The following is a 23600-nucleotide window of genomic DNA, read 5'->3' as shown; positions in this document are numbered from 1 at the left end:
GAAGCAAATAGGATTGAATGCCAGGGATGGGGGGTTTAATTGCCAGAATAAATCTTGCATTTGCGATTAGGTCAATCAAAGCGAGGAGAGATTATACGATTAGCATCGACTTGCAATCAAGCTAACTGATCCCTGATCTTCCTCCTGGCAAGAATACACCAACCGAGCAACTAGTCCTTTATATCATGTATATACGGCTCTTCACACCCGATGCTTCAGAGGGGGTGTGTTCAGCTGATTCAACACATTGATTATAATTACTACGCCCTCTATATCCATGCGATTGTTTGAATAGAGATAACCCCACCCCACCCATCCCTCTTATTTGGTGGTTGACCTTCAATTCAAGGTAACTTCAGCTTATTTTGCAAGCTCATCCACTCTCTTTAATTATTTTTTTTTTTGGGGGGGGGGTTATTAATCTAGGTGCGTTTCATGTAATTGAGGTTGTAACTTTATTTGAAGTATGTAATATTTTCTCTTTTGTGTCGAGGTTAGTTATTGGATACAATATCACCAAATTGTACTATTTTTGCTGCATTCTTTTTTATGAGTGGAAATAAACTTGAGGCAATATTATTGAGATGTTAAGTGCAAAGTTATTTGCCTTTTTTGTCACATTAATTGCAAAATTATTTGCATCATGTTTAATGTATAATTTGAATTTTAGCCTACATTACATAAACTATAAAAAAAGAAAGCTTTCTGCTCACACTATTTGTTTTTTATTAGCTAAGTGTTCATATTTACCTTTATGAAGCAAGGTCTGCTCCATTCGAACGTTTTCTTGTAGATTAATGTAAGAACCCGGTTAACAATAATTAAGTGTCACTTAATAACAAAACTTCGAAATCTCGACAAAAGAATGTTTTAAAACATTCGCACTTGATCATTAAACGTTAATCTAGTATTTCGTAAGTCTTTTAATTCTCATAATCCAATCGCATCTTGCTTGAGTTATTTTCTTTCTCCCTCTCTCTCTAATGCTACAGTCATGCCAATGGAATGGACTCCAAACCGACCGATAGATATCTGAAGGCCATCGCACACCTTACGACTGGTCAATGATCCGTCACATGTCCCTCATGTTCTGAAATGTGAATTAAAAGGGTTTTTTTAATTTGATGTTCAAATTAACTGAACATGCTGAAAGAATACTAATACCTTGGTCAAATTTGTTTTACGGCGGCCGTACGGCGAGTCGAAAACAGCCGTTTTAACATTTTTTTTTTGTACCAGCTACATATCGGTGGTTTGAATAAAAATGAATAAAACGACTGTTTTCGACTCGCCGTACGGCCGCCGTAGAGCAAATGTGACCAAGGTAAAATATAACAAACTGCGAGCCTTTATTAAGTTTCAAATCGTAGTCAATCGCACGATTGTTATGACGTCATTACGACTAGATATTGAATATTTCATTTTAATAAGGATGTTAGCAGAGTCACAGATTCGAAAATGGGTTTTCGTACGAAGATGTGCAACATTACACTAAAGATGTTCCATGTCTCAATATCAGCATCAAATTCTACTACATTTCATTCCAAATTCGGGTCGCAGACCAATCGTAATGTGTGTGATTGCCTTAAAGCCCCTTTCACAATTGACGTACGACCTGTTTACGACCACCTGCAACAGTTTTTTCTTGTTGTTGCACGATCGATCCCTTGGTGTCTTGCGAGCACTCGCAGTCGTTGTAGACGATCGCACAAACTCGAGGTGGTCGGAGGTGATCGTGACTGGTCGCATCTGAACTTTGAACATGTTCAAAATCCAAACGCGATCAAATACGATTGATTCACTCGCAACAGGTCGTACCATCGGTCGGGCGATCATCGTGTGAGTGTTGTTCAACGTTGTACGACTTGGTGCGAGAGGTGGCACAACTAAGTATAGTCGCATTTAGTCGACTGGAGGTCGTACAACACTTGCACATGTGCTGGAGACCTACAGAGACCAGTCTTGCGACTGGGTGCGATAATATGAGACTGTTGCAAGACCGATCGAAATTACGGCTTACTACATTCCACTACCGTTGCATTCGCATGTATGCGACCGTTCAGCCCCTTTCACAATTGACGTCCAACCAGTTTACGACCGCCTGCAACAGTTTTTTCTTGTTGTTGCACGATCGATCTCTTGGTGTCTTGCGAGCACTCGCAGTCGTTGTAGACGGTCGCACGAACTCGAGGTGGTCGTGGCTGGTCACATCTGAACTTTGAACATGTTCAAAATCCGAACGCGATCAAATACGATCGATTCACTCGCATCAGGCCGTACCCGGGGTCGTACCATCGGTCGGGCGATCATCGTGCGAGTGTTGTTCAACGTTGTACGACTTGGTGCGAGAGGTGGCACAACTAAGTAGTCGCATTTACTTGACTGGAGGTCGTGCAACACTTGCACATGTGCAAGCGACCTACATGTACAGAGACCTGTCTTGCGACTGGTTGCGATAATAATATGGGCCATAAGACTGTTGCAAGACCGATCGCAACGGCTTACAACATTGCACTACCATTTCATTCGCATGTATGCGACCGTTCCACTCGCAATCCCTCGTGCAACACTCGCATGTGATCGCACGAGCACAATAAGAGCATATGCGACTTACTCGTGCAACGGGGTTTACTGGTTGTTTTTGTTGTACGACAGCTGTTGCAACTGTGAAAGCCTCTGTGCGATCTTATGAGATGACTAGCGATTGATGCCTGTTGCAGCCTGTCGCACGACCAAAAGGTCGCAAATGGTCGTACGTCAATTGTGAAAGGGGCTTTAGGCGACCGCACACCTTGCGATTGGTCTATGACCCGATATCAGAATAAAATGTAGTAGAATTTGATGCTAATATTGAGACTTGGAATATCTTAAGCCCCTTTCACAATTGACGTACGACCACTTGCGACCTTTTGGTCGTGCGACAGGCTGCAACAGGCATCAATCGCCAGTCATCTCATAATATCGCACATAGGCTTTCACAGTTGCAACAGCTGTCGTACAACAAAAACAACCAGTAAAACCCGTTGCACGAGTAAGTCGATTATGATCCTATTGTGCTCGTGCGATCACATGCGAGTGTTGCACGAGGGATTGCGAGGGGAACGGTCGCACACAACGGTAGTGCAATGTTGTAAGCCGTTGCGATCGGTCTTGCAACAGTCTTATGGCACATCATATTATCGCACCCAGTCGCAAGACAGGTCTCTGTACATGTAGGTCGCTAGCACATGTGCAAGTGTTGTACGACCTCCAGTCGAGTAAATGCGACTACTTAGTTGTGCCACCTCTCGCACCAAGTCGTGCAACGTTGAACAACACTCCCACGATGATCGCCCGACCGATGGTACGACCCCGGATACGAGCTGATGCGAGTGAATCGGTCGTATTTGATCGCGTTCGGATTTTGAACATGTTCAAAGTTCAGATGTGACCAGTCACGACCACCTCGAGTTCGTGCGACCGTCTACAACGACTGCGAGTGCTCGCAAGTCACCAAGAGATCGATCGTGCAACAGCAGAAAAAAACTGTTGCAGGCGGTCGTAAACTGGTCGGATGTCAATTGTGAAAGGGGCTGTACGGTCGCATACATGCGAATGCAACGGTAGTGGAATGTTGTAAGCCGTAATTTCGATCGGTCTTGCAACAGTCTTATATTATCGCAACCAGTCGCAAGACTGGTCTCTGTAGGTATCTAGCGCATGTGCAAGTGTTGTACGACCTCCAGTCGACTAAATGCGACTATACGTAGTTGTGTCACCTCTCGCACCAAGTCGTACAACGTTGAACAACACTCACACGATGATCGCCCGACCGATGGTACGACCTGATGCGAGTAAACCAATCGTATTTGATCGCGTTTGGATTTTGAACATGTTCAGATTCAGATGCGACCAGTCACGACCACCTCCGACCACCTCAAATTCGTGCGTTCGTCTACAACCACTGCGAGTGCTCGCAAGACACCAAGAGATCGATCGTGCAACAACAAGAAAAATCTGTTGCAGGCGGTCGTAAACAGGTCGTACGTCAATTGTGAAAGGGGCTTTACTGTGTAATGTTCTAAATCATCGTACGAATACCTATGTTCAACTCGTTGACTATGCTATCATCCTTCTTAGAATAAAAGCGAATTTAATATCTAGTCGTAATGGCGTCATAGCAGTCGTACGATTGGCTACGATTTGAAACTAATTTGGCTTTTAATCCAAAATAAAGGCTTGCAATCTTTCAAAATGGTTATATTAGTATTCTTTCAATTGATTTTAACCTCAAATAAAATAATATGTTCCATTCACATTTTCAGAAAATGAGCAAATTACAATTTGTTCCAAAATCGGATCGCGAACAGTCGTGAGGTGTGCGGTGGCCTTTACACGCAAACCCCGAGTCGGTCTGGAGCCGCTTTCCCCGGTGAGTATGTGGCATAATGTCATATACATGAAGTAAAATGAACTAAACTTCGGACCGATCAAAACTAATTAACAAGTCCATGTTCTATTTCAATTTATTTCATTTTCAACAGAACAATAAACTTTTACAGATAATATAAATCGAAGCATGTACAATATTATTATATTTTTCTATAAGTAAAAACAAAACGAAGTGTGACTGTTAACGTACGATTTTATCTGTTGTGTGTGTTTTTTTTATTTAATTATTTTTTTCATTTATTGACATTTTTTTTTTTTTTGGGGGGGGGGTTGTTTCTGTATGGGTGACCCCCTCCCCCTTAAAAAGAATCTAGATGGGATTAAGACAGCCGCTTTATATTCGCGCATGAGAGGTAGCAACTATAAATACAACGGGCATGTAGGCTATTATATATTATTATCAACCATCTCATACGTGTTAAATAAGACATAGAGACATTTTCATTTCCCGCGCGATTTGAATGAAGTAGGGAGATAATATATACTCGGAGTTTCATTTAGAAAATAGAGACACATTTACATAGAGCCCACGACGACTTTAACTCAATAAACGCCCTGGAATAAACTCAACTGAAATTGAATTTAGTCAGTAGCGAACGAGGGGTTGTGCTTGGCGCACTCGGCCTCCTTCATATACTACCCTTCTGGACCGAAATCACACTTACGTCATTAAACGAACCCTTCAATATTTTTCCATCTCAAAATCAATCCTTGTTAGGGAGTAAATTGGTTGTTAATGACCGAGGTTGCGCGTCTCTCAAAGCAGAACTAATGGAACGACCTCAAACCCGAATCACGTTCTTTATGAAATTGTCTTTTGTTAAAGTGCGTTGCAAGTTTTGATGAAATCTAAATTCTACCTCATGTCAAAGTGTGAATCTATTGTCACAAAATAAATGAATTACATTATCATAATTTTGTTTCCAAGCAATCTAAAATCTTACATATATATTTAAAATACATGTATATCTAATCCGCGTTCAAATTCTTATTTTTAAAGAATCAGTATAAAATGGTCACTTTCCCCTTTTTGAAGATGTTTATTATTTTTGTAGAATTTTAAGATGTGTGTGATATTGATTTTTTTTTTCAATATAAAAAAGGCGAAAGGTGAAACAACAAGTAGTGATGAATGAACCTCTTGCCTTTAATAACCAATATCGGATTAGAACAGATTGAAAGGAAGAAAAACGGCGTCATTATACACTAAGAGATGAAAGTAGATACTTGCAATGCATCATGAATTATATCCATTTATTTGAATTATATACATAATAACAAAAATGATTAATATACTTTTGAAGACTTCTGTGGGTCCCCTTGAAAACTATACGATATAAATCACAACCAAGGAGATAATATAATTTGTTGTTATGTATTCAATGTAAAGCTATACAACGATGAATATATTACACGTAAAACGTTCTTTATCTATACCATTTTCATGATTTCTGCTCTATAATACAATGTTCCAAAGTTTCATCAACGCTACAAAAAAGTATGAATTTGGTCTCCTCGCAAAAAAATTACAGGCTGGGATTGCGAGAAGCTTTAAGCACATATTAAGCAACAACATTATTGCCTGCCCGGTGGTTTGCCAAAGGAATTGTATTCCCGCACCCGACCGTGTAACGTTAAATATAGGAAATTAATGAAATCAAAGAATAATGACAAAGAAGGTAGACCTTCGCATGCTTAGAACCAGTATTCTGATGTCCAGCCTCAAAGAATCTGTAAAAAATGCCTAACCCTGTGCTAAGAATGAAAGGAAGATGAAAATATCAAAACTGTCATACTGCAAATGTCTACTGTAATCGTTTTCCCCGTGATCTATTGGTAAAGTAGCGTCATTTATCAATTTAAATGCCGATTATACTGATATTGTTTTATTGAACCTTCCACCCTTTGGGGATATGTGTCATGTTCGGATGGTCATAATCAAACCGTGCAGCTTTCGACCAAGTGTTAAGTTGAACCCAAGTTCGAATAGAGGCCAAAATGATTAGCAAATAATTTCCTATGATATTAATCAGTCCCAGTCATTATCGATTGATCGTAATTGTAATACTCGAAAAATTGTGGTATGGTCTCAAAAAATGAGAAAAAAGCATACAAACGTATCACATTACAATACCTCACTTAACATAATCATGATAATAAACAAAAAATTGAAATACAAACATACATCTGGCAAGACTCTCAAACTATTCTATGGCTTGAAAGAGTAGTTCGGCTTGTATTTTCGATTGTTTTGGAAATGTGTAAAATGCATTTAAAAGTTACAAACAAGCCAGTGATTTCAAGCATTGTAAGACACACTAAAAATTACATGTACATGCCATCCTAATCAAATGTGACATTTTAGATAAGCTTTGGCGGAAGGGGATTTGCAATTTTCTTATTTTCTCATTCTTTTTGTTCGGGGGTATTCTATCAGATAATTACGAGTGATTTTAGGACAATTGATTCAAACAAAATATTTTCAATTCGTTTGCACTTAAATCGTTGACAATTCCCCCTTTTTTCAGCCAACCTGCGATTGGAGCCAGGATCTAGTGCTCTCTCTTCCGATTTTCACTAACGCTGTCCCAACGATTCCCAAGACTTGAAGGAACAAAATGGCGGTTGTGTAGCAATCTTGAATTTCGTGCAGGGGAGAGATGGGGTGGGGAGGGAGCAAGGTTCAACTACATGTAGTTACGAAAAATCACAGGTCAGTAGCCTTACCAGTATTCTATATGGGATATTGTTTAAGTAAAGTGTGTTCAGTTAATATGGAAAGAATATTTGATAAAAACGTGATTATCATCCAACGGCCAATAAACATATATGACACGCCAGACACGTGATTGTAATTATTCTTTCTTATGAATTATGATGTAAAGGATTTTGATGACCAATTAGGCTTTTTGAGAAGTATTTAGCCTACCATGATAAATGGTAGGAGGGGAAAGATTCGGTAGACCCGTGCAACTTATCGCTATTGATTACAGACGTCTATTGTTTTTAATGTCAAGAGATGCATGGCGCCACACACATGCTTGGGATAATTACAACATCATAATAATAAAGGGGAAAACATCTCCTCTACCCATCGACTTTTTTTGTTTTCACTTTTTTCCTTCATTTTTTTTTCCTTCACTTTTTTTCTGGGTGGAATGTGGCGAATTTAAATTGCAATTACATTCGTTTAGCCATGACTTCCACCATCCTAAAACCAGGTAAGCCTGGTAATTACTTAAGTTAATACAATTTAGAAATATTGTATTTTGGTGAAAAAAGTAAAGACTTCTATATAAATTCACCTACTAGTTTTGAACCCCATACTAACCAAATCAATAATGTTTATATATATATATATATCCGATTAAAAAATTGTCATTTCATTATTCACCCTATTACTTGAATTCGTGAATGTGACGTATGTACCTTTCAAGGAATTACAAATTTTGTCTATACATAATCAATTCATAATTTGATATAATGACTCACTTTAATGTTCAATCTTATACATCTTTTACTTCAACGGAAGTTTCAGCTGATTGGACAAACATTTACACGAAAATATGCATTTCAAATAGTAAAAAATAAAAGGAATCACTAAATCAGCAACGGAAAAATATGGAGTACTAAATATTGGGAAAACAATTTATGACACGCGTCCATATCGCTGTATGGCAGAACCACCACAACATGGATGGTCAAACAAAATTATTCTTTAGACACCACTTGTTTCCATAGTACTGTATAACAAAAGGGTGACTCTGATAGCCAAGTTCAAACATTTCTCCAGGGAAAATGAATGCGTTAATAGTCATTTCTATTCATGAAAGTAAACGGGTTTTAACATTATCTGCGATTGTCTTTGTCCTTTCCGCAGTCTTTAATGAAGTCTGTGCCCCCGTTTACTTGTTAAGGTTCATTGGTCAATTCATTCCCAGTCATCATCAGGGTTATATCGTAGGCACCATGACAGGCGATAGAAAGAACATCGCTGAATCTCAAAGGAAAATTTCACTGTGAAAGTTGCAATCTCGCGAACTATTCCCATTGCTCCCGATGCCGGAATCCGTTGTGCTATTTTTTTTGGTCTTGGTCTTGCTTCCTTGGGAATTGTTCCTTGAGCGTTGCGCAACAGCGCCATTCATGGTTGCTTCTTCACTAAGCGCTTCACATCTATTTAATGAACAAGCAGATACACTGCGCGCCTGACTAGAACAATCCCCACTGCCATTCCCGAAATCTGTTGTCCTAATCTCTACCTCTTCGCTTTTAGAGCACGGTAGTGAATCATCGCAATCCATGGGCAGTAGAGTATATCCATTCTTGCCGTTTCTAGGTAGTTCTGTCCTTGAAATATCACTGTTGCGTCTCCGCGTAACAACATCAGAGTCCCGTCGCAACTGAGCATCCTCCCTCACGTTTGAGCTGCTGATATCCTGTACACTGCGTGAAGACTTCATGCCCGTATTTGCGGTCGACGTAGAGGGCGCCATATAGGTTGACCCTAGAGGCGTCCGCAAGTAGCTTTTCCCTGGACTTTTCTTCATCTTATGCTTTTCACTCAGGCTGTCCGTATCCTCGACATCATCTTCCTCTACATCTTCCGTGCGTGGCTTATGTCGTTTGTATGATGGATCCTGATCGACGAGCCAGTATGTAAGAAGTTCACCCTTTCCTTTCATGGCAACCATTCCTCTTTCGGGCAAGACAAAGCCTCCAACCTCATCTAAGATAGCTTTGCACTCGACGCTGCAGTGGATTTTCAAGGCTGTAGGGAATTAATCGTTTAATGTGTCAATGGCATATTTACCTACAACGACAATTGCAAGAAACTAAATTCTCCAGATTATTACAAACATTATTTTTATATCGTCAGTACATTACAACTAGGAATTCAAATTGATTTACAAGTTGAGGCATGATAATACCCATCAATAATTTCTTTAACATTAATATTAAGGCCCCTTGCACACGTAAGAAAATTGATACCTTACTTCCATTATAAGTATCTGAGATCTATGATTCAATACTGCAACGGCTAACAATCCAATATATCGAAGAAAAACAATCATGAAAATGGATTTGTTAAAAATATTGTCAAAAAAATTGTGTTGTTAACTTGTTTTTACTCCCGCTTGGGTTCAATATTAATAAAATTATTTCAACGCACCTTCTCCATTTGATTCCATTCTTGATGATGTATTGACAGTATCACCAAACAAACAGTATCGAGGCATCGTTAACCCGACCACACCAGTCACTACCGGTCCTGTGTTAACCGTGATTGAGGGAATAAGAACAAAACCAACGTGAAACCTAAAATATGTTGACCAGTCAAAGAATCCTGTTTTGACAGAATCAACAAGATTAGAGAAATGAATATTCTAAACATAAATGCAATGGCTTGTAATCAAATGACCAGGCTACCAATAAGAATTAAATACATTCGGCCTCATTTGTAAACAACTGGAAGTTGCTCAACCATATTCCTGTAATTCGTATTAACAAGAAAACGGGGTGTTTTTATTAAAATACAACATGGGAAGCAATGCTTCGTCTTTATTACAAATAACAACGGTTTTCTCACTACAGTTAATGAAATTGTCTGTAGAAGGGGAAGTTAGATATCAGAAGAGGAATGCTATTCAAATACTCATCCGATATTAGACCATGCCTTATCATGTTGCATTGGAAGCTTCTGATTAATTTCATTGGATCCACGTCTCATAACATCACTTTACCAATGAGGAAAATTGAAAGTAGGCCAGGAAAGAGTAACGTATTGCTAAAACATTATCAAATGCTTTGGTAATATCACATCTAATAAGATTTTATCATCGCATTCATCACAGTTATTGGATGCATGGCGCGCAACATCTCCCTCGGCTCGGAAACAAATTTTCAAAACAGTGCATTGTATCGAAATGTTCAGCTTTAATAACATGATCAAAGTGCTAAATTGTCTCGATGGTTTCCCTTCCGTCAGACACTTTATAGTTTGTATCTCTGTAGGGCTGTAGGACAGAAACTTAAATAAATGTCGTTATGACAATATATAGCTCAAATCTATATATCTGTATGTTGATATCGGCACAGAGTGAGTGCTCTTTGTATGTACAGTAAGAATTTATAGAATTTAGGAAATTTAGAAAGAATTTAAAATGACTAGATGAGCAGCCAGCTGTGTGCAAGTAATGATTTATTCTAGTAATATAGCACGCTGCATTTATTCATAAATGGGATTTTCCTATTAAAAAACCTTAACATTTTCAAAAAGGTCTTTACTAATAGTAGCACCATTTCGCTGACGTTTTCATTTAATCTTTGTGAACTTATTATTTAGAAAGAGAGTAAAATCCGATAACGAGTAGCGAGTAGCTAAAAATCAACTTACCAGAATGAATGCCAACTCTCAGTTTTAGCGTGTCATCCGGGCGATGTCGGATTTTGAATTTCTGGACCTCATCGATGAGATGGAGTGCCGTTGATCCTATCTCTGCCGCATGTCGATTACCGTTTCGTATAGGTAGTCCAGATACCAGCATGTAGGCATCGCCAATGGTTTCGACTTTGTAAACATTGTAGTAACTGATGATGTCATCGAAGAGAGTGTAGAGGTCATTGAGGAGATCAACCACCTGTTAATTTGGGAAATGGTTAGGGTATTTGGGAGGGATAGAAAGAAACATGAAGATTCTTATATCTCAACTTAAATGATGTTAAGTCGTTAGTTGTGGGTTTATTTGGCAATGAATATTATGAATAACTTCACTTCTTAACTATTTCTCTCTTTATCAATGATTCCGAAAACTGCTTCACCTTATCAGTTGGATCTGTTACTATACTATAATGAATGTATAAGACAGACATGACATAAAACCATGTAGGCATAATAAAACGCGTTGTGAACAGCGCAGTGATGCTGTTATTGCCTCAATATATCGATTATGTTAATGAAATTTATATTGTATTAACACTGAAAAGGATAGGTTTGTTGTAAAAATTGATATCGCAAATTGTGTAGAGATCAGTGTCTGTTGATATTTTCTTCAGAATCATACATTGGGGGCAACATTTTTAATACCCAACATACACCAACATTTGTTTCGGGGTTTGGACAAAACATTGCAAAATGTCATTAGATATTACTCTTTCAAATAATTATCAATAAGCCTATAAATCAAGTTTATTTGCCATACATTATACTGGACACTGGTATATATATTGTGTATTCGACATTTGGATGTTACCTGAAAAGGCGTACTCATCGATGATAGTTTTGTGAAGCCAACGATATCACTAAAGAAGATAGTCACACAGTCAAAAGACTCGGGTACGACTTGCATCCCACGCTTCAACTGATTGGCTACTGGTCTGAAACAAGACAATTTAATTGTTTCGGGATGAATAATAGATCGGAATGAATAATCTTTCTTTTTGGGGGGGAGGGGGGTGGGTTGAACAGTCTGATATATTTCCAGTGCGATGTCACAGTTGATGGGGGGCGACGAAACTTTGTGATTTCTTTTCAAGTTTATAAGAAATAATGAAAACGATGGGTAAAGAAGAAGGAGAAGAGGAGGAGGAGGAATAAGACGAAGAAGGAGAAGACGAAGAAGAAGAAGAAGCGGAAGAAGAAGGAGAAGCGGAGGAGGAGGAAGAAGGCGAAGAAGGAGAAGAAGAAGAAGTATAAGAAGCGGAAGAAGAAAAAAAGAAGAACACGAAGAGGAGGAAAAAAAGAAGGAATCTAACTGAGATAGTGTGGGTCGTGTGCCTATATTATAACAATATCGTTTATATGGTCGTTTTACCCACCACTATCCAGTACACTGGCACAGTCACTGACTGTCATCCTCTGACTTCGTTTTACAACCGTTACGTTCTTATTTCAAAGTTCATAGATATTGCCATAATAAAATGACAGCCGCGCACGAGAGATGGCGCTTTTACAAAACACAGGGACGAGAACATTGGGCAATCTCATATTTTACAAATTGAAACATGCAATGATCTCCACCAAAAGTCGTTTATTTACTTCAGCAGGATGCAAATATATTGAAGTAAAATACTCTCGCACCGAAATGAAATTTCATAATTTCAAATAGTTCGTTGGAAATGTAAAGACAGCTTAAATATTAATCAAGGTAACGTTTTTGGTTGTGACGGTTGTGTTGTTGTTGTTGTTTTTAATAAAGGTACTTACTTAGGCAGCATCCTGTGTAATAGATTTTCTGTTTTCTTCTTTTCTTCTACCAGCTGCTGTGTTCTATCTTCAACTATCTCCTCCAGGTTGTTTGCATACTTCTCCATAATCATTACCATATTATCTAGGATATCTGGTTTCCTATATAAAATCAAAGAAGACAGTGAGAAGCACAAACATAACATTGTTACAAATTGACAGAAGTTGAATTTTTAGAGAAAGGCAAGACTGACTCAATTTAGATGATACAAGGGGAAAGGAGAATGAAAATAACGAGAAAGAGTTAAAATAAAGGAAGTTGAGTCGTGAAAAGAAGTAATAACATACAAAGTAAAAAAAGTTTAGAATGAAGGGGAAGACCATGATTCACAAGAGCGGGAAGGGAAATTATAAGAATATTTTTTGTATAAATAGTGATGATATTGATAAATATGATAATAGTATTAATGATACCAATATTATAATGATAAAATAAAATAAAATGGATGGAAGTATGAAATAATAAAGAGTACAAGAAAAGAATAAAATTGTCGAACGTAAATCGTGTAGACACAAAATTCAAACAATTTAGAAATGACAAAAAACCACAAAACCAGAAAAGTTCGAGCATTGGATTTATTCAAGTGCGATACACATCATCTCTTTTGATATACTAGCGTATACATTGTTTGCCACGCACAGAAACTTTTTTTTTTTAATAGCAGAGTCATGTGATCTATGGTTTTCGGATTCGAACTTAACCTGTGTTTATAAAGACGAAGAAATCAACTTACATTCCTTTATGAAGAGGTTTGAGTTTATTTGCAATCATTTTGAAATCTGGTCTCGTCTCAGGATCATCTGCCCAGCATTCTTGCATTGTAGTCAGAAGACATTCTGGACAGTTCTCTATCTCCATCACGTTAGGACGAAAAGGAATCAATTCTTCTTTACTTTTCACCTTTTCGTAGATTTCTTTAAGTTAGATAAACATGAAAAAAATAATATGAATAGAGGTCTATTATTTTCCAGGTATTTGTGAAACGCTTCATGCAGCAATATACACGATATCAACAACAGTGTTAGACTTGATGAAAAAAATATTTCTTGGATAAGGGTGGCGAGAGTGCAGTAAACAGTAAAAGAACCGATTCGTCATTCCAATGTAAATAAAAGAGTATGTTACCAAAATGTTGCATCCTTGAACTACATGTAAGTAAATTGTCTTGATCTGAGTAGCTTGATTATAACATGCCTACGTTTCAAACCTGATTGCTTAACCATTATCTACTATGCAAACTGGCATCTGGTGGGTGTTTCATAAAGCTGTTCGCAAGTTAAGAGCCTCTTTAAGAACGACTGGTGAACACTTCTTATGGCAAATGGTATATTCATTAGCAATGGTTTTGCGCGTGAGAAATGATCACCGGTCGTTCTTAAACTCATTCTTAACTTACGAACGATCTTATGAAACGGCCCCCTGGTATCTATACAGCATTTACATTAGCCACCAGGGGGAAGTGTTTCACAAAGATTTAAGTATGACTTAAAGAAAGAGTTGCAATCAATCACAACTCTAAAAATCATGCGCAACTTGATTTTCAACCAATCAACAGCGCGTATTTCGGACTTGCGATTTATATTTTGACTTGCGTTTAAACGCAACTCTTCCTGCAACGGACCCCAGGTGGGTGTTTCATAAAGCTGTTCGTAAGTTAAGGGCGACTTTAAGAACGACTGGTGATCCTTTCTTGTGATAAATAGTATATTGAATTGGCGATGGTTTAGCGCGTAAGAAGGGTTCACCAGTCGTTCTTAAAGTCGCTCGTAACTTTCTGTTTTCTCATGTTATTACATAAAATCATATTTTTTCATTATTTCATACTTGTGTGAATAATATGTCTCCCTTATAATGAAATAAGTTACAGCAATAAATATTTATTGCACTAAATCAGATGTCAATCCAATTTTTCTAGTTCTTGGAGGAAAACATTTGAATAAACCTAATTTCATATAATAAAATACAAAAGAACAAGTGGGGATGTGACATCATCAGCCCACCTAATGAATATTCATGACGACTGTTTTCACAAAATATTGCTAAACTTTAAAATTCAATAACTTTGTTATTTGTTATCCGATTTTTGTGAAATTTTCGGCATTTTGCTCAGTGAATTCTACTTTATTCATTAAGCTATAAATACTTTCAGCCCGGACCATCCCTTTAACGCTGTTAATCTGGATACATGTAACGTTATTGACTTCGCAATGTATTAACAGTGAGTCGCTTCACAAGTATTACCCTCTGACAATATTCTCCTCAATGGTTTGATTCCATTACCTTTTGGGCTCATGTCGATGTTTCCGAAGGGACCTTGTCTATGGGCTATTTCATATAAGATGATCCCGAACGAGTAAACATCACCTTTTTGTGTTCCTTGTGGCTCCCAGATTTCAGGTGCCTTCCAGAGGAAACCTAAAATGAAAGAACATAATTATAGCCCCAACATTTACCTCTTTTGGTTGATAAAGAGAGAAAACAAGTAAACTAGGTGAGAAGAGACATGAATTGTGAATTTTGAAATTGCTAGAATCCCTGATTCTTTATTCAAAGTTTAATAAATAATAATAATAGTAATAATAGCTGGATTTATAAAGCGCTTTTTGCCTGATACAAAGCGCTGCTATTATTACCTCGGCTTTAGCTCGAGCTACCATCACCGGCGCTCAGTGCATTCAAGGAAATAATCCTGCCGGGTACCCATTCACTTCACCTGGGTCGAGAGCAGCACAGTGTTTAATGTTTAAACATGAAAATAAATGAATACATAAGTAATGACATAAGTCAATCAATACAAAAATTATAAATAAATACATATATAAATAAATAAATAAATAAATGAATAAACAAATAACTAAATGAATAAACGAATAAATAGATAAATAAATAAAACAAAATAAATAAATAAATAGATAAATAAATAAATAGATAAATGAATAAATAAATAGATAAATTAATAAATAAATAAATAAAAAATAAATAAATGATTAGATATATAGGTGACTATTTGTTTTCAAATGATAAGCATAGCATGTAGGGTGCAAACAGTTACAATGCTTATTTGAGGGTTTTTTTTTTTTGGAGAATGTATTCTTACCAGGAATTCAAATCAAAGCGTCCGTTAACACAATCTAATGTTTTTGTTTTGTTATCGTAATCAATCATTGGCTTAAATTTGACATGGATAGAGTCGAGACCGGGGCTTCCAACCACGAGACCGGTACAATAGGCCTTTATCCCATAAACTTTATTTATGTGACTCGAGAGCAAGGCCAGGGATGGCAATATTTCGGCCCTTTCCTTCTCTAATTTATTTCCCGCTTTTTCCTTCTAAAATCACTTTACACATGTCAGGGTTTGAAAGGGGGAGAAGCCTGTCCCTCCCGCCCCTATCCACGATGCTCACATACCTTGGTAATGTGCATATTCTCCCATATCTGGCGGTTGATTCCCGACTTTGAAGTGAATTAGCCCAAAATCGGTGATTTTGAGAACCCATCTGCTATCAACAACACAATTACTAGACTTGAGGTTGCCATGGGTACGGATCTCAGTATTGTGTAGATGCTGCATTCCCTGTATAGCATGGAACATTGCAAATGAGGCAGAAAATTACCCTTAGTAAAAAAAAACTGGAGAGGATTAAGGACAGAGTGATAGAGAGAATGAAGAGAGAGTGAGAGGGTAAAGACCATGCTATTTAGACAACTGTATTAAATGATACTCTAATAGAAATTTGGAAAACGGGCAGAAAGTGTGAGGAGGAGACAGACGAACTACAAAGAGAGGGTGAAGATATAACAGAGTGAGTGAAACAGAGGAAGCAACACAAAGGGGCACGTAAATAGAGCGAGAGGAAGAAACATTTTCGAAAAAAAAAAACCCGGAAAAGAACTAACAAGTGGAACGCCTCTGGCAGTCTCGCCTGCATTACGCGATTTAATATAGCAGCAGTGCTAACTAAGAAAACTACAATAAAATAATCATTCACAAAAACACCATTCATATAATGAAATAATACCACGTTCATTGACCAAAAATGACATTTGAACGGTGACTTAAGACTTGTCAACTACACCCATGTCCACATTTCATTCACTCTATCCATATACTTTCAAAGTTATGATGGCAATTCAACAATTACCCCAACATGGCCTAAGTTTATTGACCTTAACTGACCTTTGACCTTGGTTTTTGTGACCTGAAACTCACAGGGGATGTTCAGTGATACTTGATTACTCTTATATCCCAAGTTTTATGAACTAGATCTATAAACTTTCAGAGCTAGGATGGTAATTCAACAAATACCCCCAACATGGCCAAAGTTCATTGACCTTTAATGACCTTTGACCATGGTCATGTGACCTGAAACTCGTACAGGATGTTCAGTGATACTTGATTACTCTTATGTCCAAGTCCAAGTTTTATGAACTAGATCCATAAACTTTCAGAGTTAGGATGGTAATTTAACAAATACCCCCAACACGGCCAAAGTTCATGGACCTTAAATGACCATTGACCATGGTCATGTGACCTGAAACTCGCACAGGATATTCAGTGGTACTTGATTAACCTAATGTCCAAGTGTTATGAACTAGATCCATAAACTTTCAGAGTTATGATGGTAATTCAACAAATACCCCCAACTTGGCCAAAGTTCATTGACCCTAAATGACCTTTGACCTTGGTCATGTGACTTGAAACTCAGGCAGGATGTTCACTCATACTTGATTAACGTTATGTCCAAGTTTCATGAACTAGATCCATAAATTCTCAAAGTTATGATAGTAATTCAACAAATACCCCCAACTTGACCAAAGTTCATTGACCCTAAATGACCTTTGACCTTGGTCACGTGACCTGAAACTCGAGCAGGATGTTTACTAATACTTGATTAACCTTATTTCTAAGTTTCATGAACTAGGTTCATATACTTTTTAAGTTATGATGTCATTTCAAAAACTTAACCTTCGGTTAAGATTTTGAAAATAATTCTCCCAACATGGTCTAAGTTCATTGACCCTAAATGACCTTTGACCTTGGTCATGTGACCTGAAACTCAGGTAGGATGTTCAGTAATACTTGATTATCCTTATGGCCAAGTTTCATGAACTAGGTCCATATACTTTATAGGTTATGATGTCATTTCAAAAACTTAACCTTAGGTTAAGATTTGATGTTGACGCCGCCGCCGTCGGAAAAGCGGCGCCTATAGTCTCGCTCTGCTATGCAGGCGAGACAAAAACTAGCACTAAAATGCACAATCTCACCTGTTTCACACATGTTCTTAAATAATCAAAGTTTATCTTAGCTTGATTTTGATAGAAACGTATAATGATATATCTGAGTTTCACAGTCTCGGAAAAGAGCTTTGTTTTAGCTAAAAAAGACAAAAAAGAACGTTTCGCCCCTGTCTGATAGATGGCGCTAGTGATCAAAGTTCTCCTGCCTTTAATACGCATTTGAGATCGATCACGCGATTCGAAGGTTGCATACTAATCAATGCAGACGGTAGAAATGCTGACAAAGAGCAATATGAGGATAATATTTGGATTTTTGGAAATATAATACTTCATTATTGCAAGATGAAACATACACTAAATTGGTTCGAGATTGTATAAAAGAAAACAAGAATATGTTTTTGAATAATTTAGATCCTAATACGTTCTGGGATTTTCTTAAATGTCAAATTAGATCATTGACGATTGGCTATTCAATAGAGAAAGCCAGGCAAGGTAGAGCTCGAGAAAAAAATATTATAGCTAGACTCAAATCCCTTGAGTCCAGTTATTCCCAGAATCAATCTGAATTGGTTAAAACTGAGATAATATCTTGTAAAGAGGATCTTGAGATGTTATATGAGAGAAAGACAGCAGGTGCAATTATAAGAGCAAGAGCTAATTGGATCGAAAATGGTGAAAGAAACACACGTTATTTTATAAATCTTGAAAAAAGGAATCAACGACAGAAAGTCATAACTAAATTACAAATTGATAATCATATAATCGTGACTTCACAAAAACAAATATTAATTGCTCTTAGAGACTATTATCAATCTATATTCACATCATCTCATCCATCTAAAAAAAAAAAAAAAAAAAAAAAAAAAAGGATAAAATGACCAGAGACAAAACGGTTCGCTTGAATAAAACGTCTATCCTCAGACCTTCATCGTATTTGTAAACTAATTGAAAACGAAACCTGATTTGGGGGGAGAAAGCATCAACGGAAATGAGACTGCATCTTCGAGGTTGAAACCATTAAAGTGACTTGCATGTTCAAGATTTTTTTTTAAATGGAGGGTAAAGCTACGTAAACGGAACCTCTTTATACACCAAAAATGTTACATGACCACATACGAGCAAACTGGTGTATCTTACCTTTACAATATCTGAAACCAGTGATGCGATGAACATTTCGTCTAATTTTATGTCGTCATTTTCCAAGATATCCTGTCAAAATAACAAAACGGCATGAATTATGAATTTAATTTCTTTGCTTTATTTAATAATTCACTTTTTTTTTCATGTTATCCCCGCATGCACTATTGACATAATTTCCGCGAGGCCACTCTCACATTAATTTAAAGAAGAAATGAATCCTACTACTGGGAAGCATCATGCATTTGATCATCGAAATTCACCTTTAAAATTATGTTGAAACATATTATGATTGATAAATTGATAATGGAACTTATCAAATCATAATCATTGGTATATAATGTATAATTTCATGAAAAAGTCATGCTTAATTCTCGATTAGTTTAAGAAACACCATAAATATTAAACAGTATCACTGTAACAAATGTGAGGCTTTCCAAAGTCTCTGATGTCCCCCATTTAATTAACATAGCGCGTTTAAAGTAGATTAATACAGTAATTGTTTCCATTGATAAATTGAATGAAAACAGAGCACATGCTTTACCTGTAGGCTGCCACGCGTACAGTACTCGGTGAGGATGCAGATATTAGGAGGATCAGGACAAGCTCCAATGAACTGACATAGATTAGGATGACACAGGTCTCGCATCTGAGTATAAAAGATATATGAATGAGAATAAAGGCAAACTACTACAAATTGTCATTATCATTAACAATACAACATTGTGAATTTCTGAATGTCCCAATTAGTGCAATGTATACTAGTAGCCCCGCCACTACTTTATAAATGAATGAATGATTGGATAAATAAACTCAAATCATTTATATAAAAATATTTACAATTCAATATATCAAAAATACACACAATATAAAATATAAATGATATAAATAAATTAACAAATAGAAATGTAAGTTAATTAATTAATAAATGAATAAATATAATAATGAATAAACATATAATAGCTAAGCACATAAATGTGCATGAATAGATACATAAACACAAAAATAAATTAAACAAACAAATAAATAAATAGATAAATTAATAAATAAATAAATAAAGAATAAATAAATAAATAAATAAAAACAAAATGAATAAATAAATAAATAATGTAAAATTGCACTTCAGAACTTTGCGGGAAAGCTACTCACATGACTTGTGTTTCATACGTACATTTTGCTGGATTTTCACAAACCATAATTAATATCATAAAAATAATATGGCTTCATTAAAACTACGATGACGCAATTGTGGGCCTTTCTTATTGACCATAAAATGACTCACCTCTTTGAGTTCCTTCCTTAGAATACGACTCATCTCAATATGCTTCTTATGAACAGGTTTAATAGCGACAAGGGTGTGGTTGTATCTTCCCACTCTAGTGAACACCTGGCCACGCCCAGATAATGGGTCTGCATACATAGATGTTCTTGAATCATGGGTTGCTATACTTAGCTGAAAATAAAGAGAGAAATAGGAGAGTGATTAGAAATGGAATGTTCAACACATTCTGAATTTTTAATTATTCATTTTCTTTGTAACCTACTGTCTACTTGTATCTAGTGATCCCTCTAAGAAGCCTCGTGGTTACTTACATAACTCAGTAGTCAATTGATTAAACGTTACTAGACGATGCTAAAACACACCTGAACTTTGTTCTGTGAGCCATACAAAAATAGGGGGAACTGTAGGCTTATGAATAAAGTTTAAGTTAAAAGTCAGTTACATCTTAGTTTTTGGTCTCGTAGATCAATGATTTTAATATGATCATAATTCTGCTCAGTAGCTTGTCAAGTTACTGTATATCATTATATTTCCTTTACAAACGCATATTTCTTACCCGACTACCGCGGCAAACACTCTTGAATTCCAATTCATTATAATCAACTTTCCACAGTAAGCTGGCCAATGCCTGTTCATACTGCCAATTCCTGAGGAAGAAATATCAATAAAAGGGGTTAAATAATCATATACAAATGTCATTGCAGTTAATATGGAAATGACTAAATAAACTGGATTCCAGACAAAACTTATTAAACTTTACAAGGGCACAGCACAAATTCCACTCAGTCAAAAAGCACAATATTTTAAGCAGACTAGCTTCAATAACCTTTACTAAGCACATGTGAATAGTTAAGATATTGGTTCAAGCACAATGAGGCTATTATAGTCCCTCATATATCACTTGGTTTCAGAATCAAAAGTAACAAAAGATAAAAGAAAGACCAATGAAAATGAGATGGGAGTAAAAAAAAACTTTCAAGTTATTTCGTTCACAGGCATGTTTAAGTGATTGGCTTAATCACAAAGAAGCTACAGGAAGTTTTTTTTTAATGAATGACTGGAACAATCACACCGGCACTCCGAGTTCCTCGGGGATGTTCTGGTAAGCGGCGAATAATCTGAACACAGTGGCTGAGTAAAGTACACACAGACACATACCGAGTCCAGATTATCCCCGGCTAACCGGGACATCCCCAAGAGAGGAGGTTGTGTGATTGTTCCAGTTATTTGAAATGTTGATGTTAATTTGCTGTAACTTTTTTTTTCTGATTGAGCCATTCACTAAAATAAGACATTTGTCATAAACTTGGAAGTTTGTTTAATCCCATGTCATTTACATTTGCTTTTCTTTTGCCATTTTGTGACTTGGATTGTGAAACAAAATGATGTGAGGGTATATATAACCTCTTTGGGATTGAACCAATCTCTTAATTATTTACATTTGCTTAGTAAAGATTACTAGACCTAGCCTGTGTGAAAATACTGTTTATTTTGACTGAATTTTTGCAGTGCCCTTGTAAAGTTTGATCAGTTTCTTTTGGATCCCAGTTTAGGTGGAAATTCGCTGTTTAAGACAGTTTTTATTTTTGATTTCGTTTCCAAAACGCATACGGCACAATAGGTAAAGAACTTAACATAATTTTTCTTTGCAGTTTAGGAGAACGTATCGATTTATATCGGGATAATATACGAGCAGCTCTTATCGATAACAAACATCTTAAAACACGACGTTGATTATTTTTTTTTTTACCTGTAAACGATTATTGCTATGATTGCAGCGAGCAGTATAATTCCAGCAAGCACGCCACCTATGATATGAAGTGTATAGTTGGGTTTGCATCCAGTTCCGTCGAAACCACATACAGGCTCGGCTATGGGTGGACTCCCTCCCTTCCATTGGATATCGAGACCTTTATGTGCTGCATACACCTGTTGAGAGGAAGGGACAAACGATATAGAGGTTAAATGGGTACTAAGGGCTGAAAATATTTATATCTTGATAAATAAAGTAAAATTCAAAGAGGAAATGCTAAAAGTTTCATGAAAATCTTATAACAAATAGCAAAGTTATTGAATTTTACAGTTTAGCAATATATTGTGATAACGATTATACGCATATCGTCATAAATATTCAATAGCTTGGCCGATGACATTACATCCCCACTTTTTCCTTTTCTTATGTTATTACATGAAATCCTACCTGTTTCATTTTTTTCATATTTAGGTGAATATTATATGTGTCCCTTGCAATAGAATAAGCTGCAGCAATAAATATTTAATGCAATAATAATTAGTTGTCATCCCAATGTCGGGGGTTCTTTGAATAAACCTTATTTCATATAATAAATAGTAACAAGTGGGATTATGACATCAGTTTGCTCATTGATATTCATGTAGACATGCCTAGAACTGTTTCGCCAAAATAATGCAAACCTTTAAAATGCCATACCCTTGTAATTCCTTGTCCGATTTTGATCAAATTTGCAGTGTTTGGTTTTCTGTCTTTTCCTTATCTGTTCAAATCATTCTATTTACAGCTTGGAATTAAGGTTAGGGGTCTCGCAGTCATTTAGCCTAAACCAAAATATTCTGACCAACATGATGTTGTAAATTAACCAATAGGGAGCAACTCTTTCCCCTCCGATACCTCCCCGCATAGCAGTAAAGATCTCTCCAGGGATTTAATTGGAGTAATTTTGGTATAACTTTAAAACATCCACCTAAACAAATATTGTAGATATCATTTTGCAGTAAATATGTATCGCAGTGCGCTTCCTGAAGGACACTTTTCTAATTTCATCTTTGTCATGGACATTTATCTGTATAAATTCTTAATACGATTGTTATTTTACCACAAAAGATTTAAGCACATTCATTATTCATTGGCAACTTATACTATTGGTAAAGCCAAAATTGTCCACAAAATCAAATCGCCAATATTCTGTTACAGACGTTTGTAAATAGAAAAACAAGTTATTTTGTTTCCATCATCGTGTTAATCTCCAATCGTTAAAATGCAAACAAAATGTTAAAATGTGAAACTTTCGTTTGGGAAACAATATTTCACAACTCAAACAAACATTATATCAATATTTATGGTTGAAAGTTGTTCAAGATTTGGTTTCATTTCATTTATGTAAGCACGGGGCCTACCTCAGCCAGCAGACTGTTCTTACGCAGGGGCGTCTATCATGTCAATACTACATGTATATTTTCATTTTCAATTGCACGTTCACATCGCTTGTTCCCATCGTTACTCCT

At 36.5% G+C, this 23600-nt stretch overlaps 1 protein-coding gene across 1 annotated transcript; it reads right to left on the bottom strand.

The window, feature by feature from the left end:
* Nucleotides 1–5555: 5555 nt before the first annotated feature.
* On the bottom strand, nt 5556–22263 carry LOC129270283 (speract receptor-like). Its single transcript, XM_054907680.2, has 13 exons — nt 22090–22263; nt 20896–20986; nt 20340–20510; nt 19602–19706; nt 19058–19129; nt 16088–16253; nt 14958–15092; nt 13411–13591; nt 12638–12778; nt 11685–11808; nt 10829–11072; nt 9605–9703; nt 5556–9202 (listed from the first exon to the last, which is right to left on the bottom strand). The coding sequence occupies exons 3-13, from the start codon at nt 20475–20477 to the stop codon at nt 8433–8435; spliced, it is 2175 nt and encodes a 724-aa protein (XP_054763655.2). The 5' UTR covers nt 20478–20510; nt 20896–20986; nt 22090–22263; the 3' UTR covers nt 5556–8432.
* Between the last annotated feature and the right edge of the window lie 1337 nt (nt 22264–23600).

Source organism: Lytechinus pictus, chromosome 10, assembly GCF_037042905.1.
Source record: "Lytechinus pictus isolate F3 Inbred chromosome 10, Lp3.0, whole genome shotgun sequence".
Lineage (NCBI taxonomy): Eukaryota > Metazoa > Echinodermata > Echinoidea > Temnopleuroida > Toxopneustidae > Lytechinus > Lytechinus pictus.
Note: the sequence above shows the minus strand (reverse complement) of the source record. Positions and strands in the feature narration are given on the sequence as shown.

Bases quoted from the DNA above. Each gene is read 5' to 3' on its own strand.
- LOC129270283 (XM_054907680.2), bottom strand. From the start codon at position 20,477: ATGTATGCAGACCCATTATCTGGGCGTGGCCAGGTGTTCACTAGAGTG. The intron at 19,707-20,339 runs GTGAGTCATTTT...TTTTATACTCAG, and splicing joins TAAGGAAGGAACTCAAAGAG to ATGCGAGACCTGTGTCATCC. The intron at 15,093-16,087 runs GTATGTGAGCAT...CTTTCATTTTAG, and splicing joins AGAATATGCACATTACCAAG to GTTTCCTCTGGAAGGCACCT.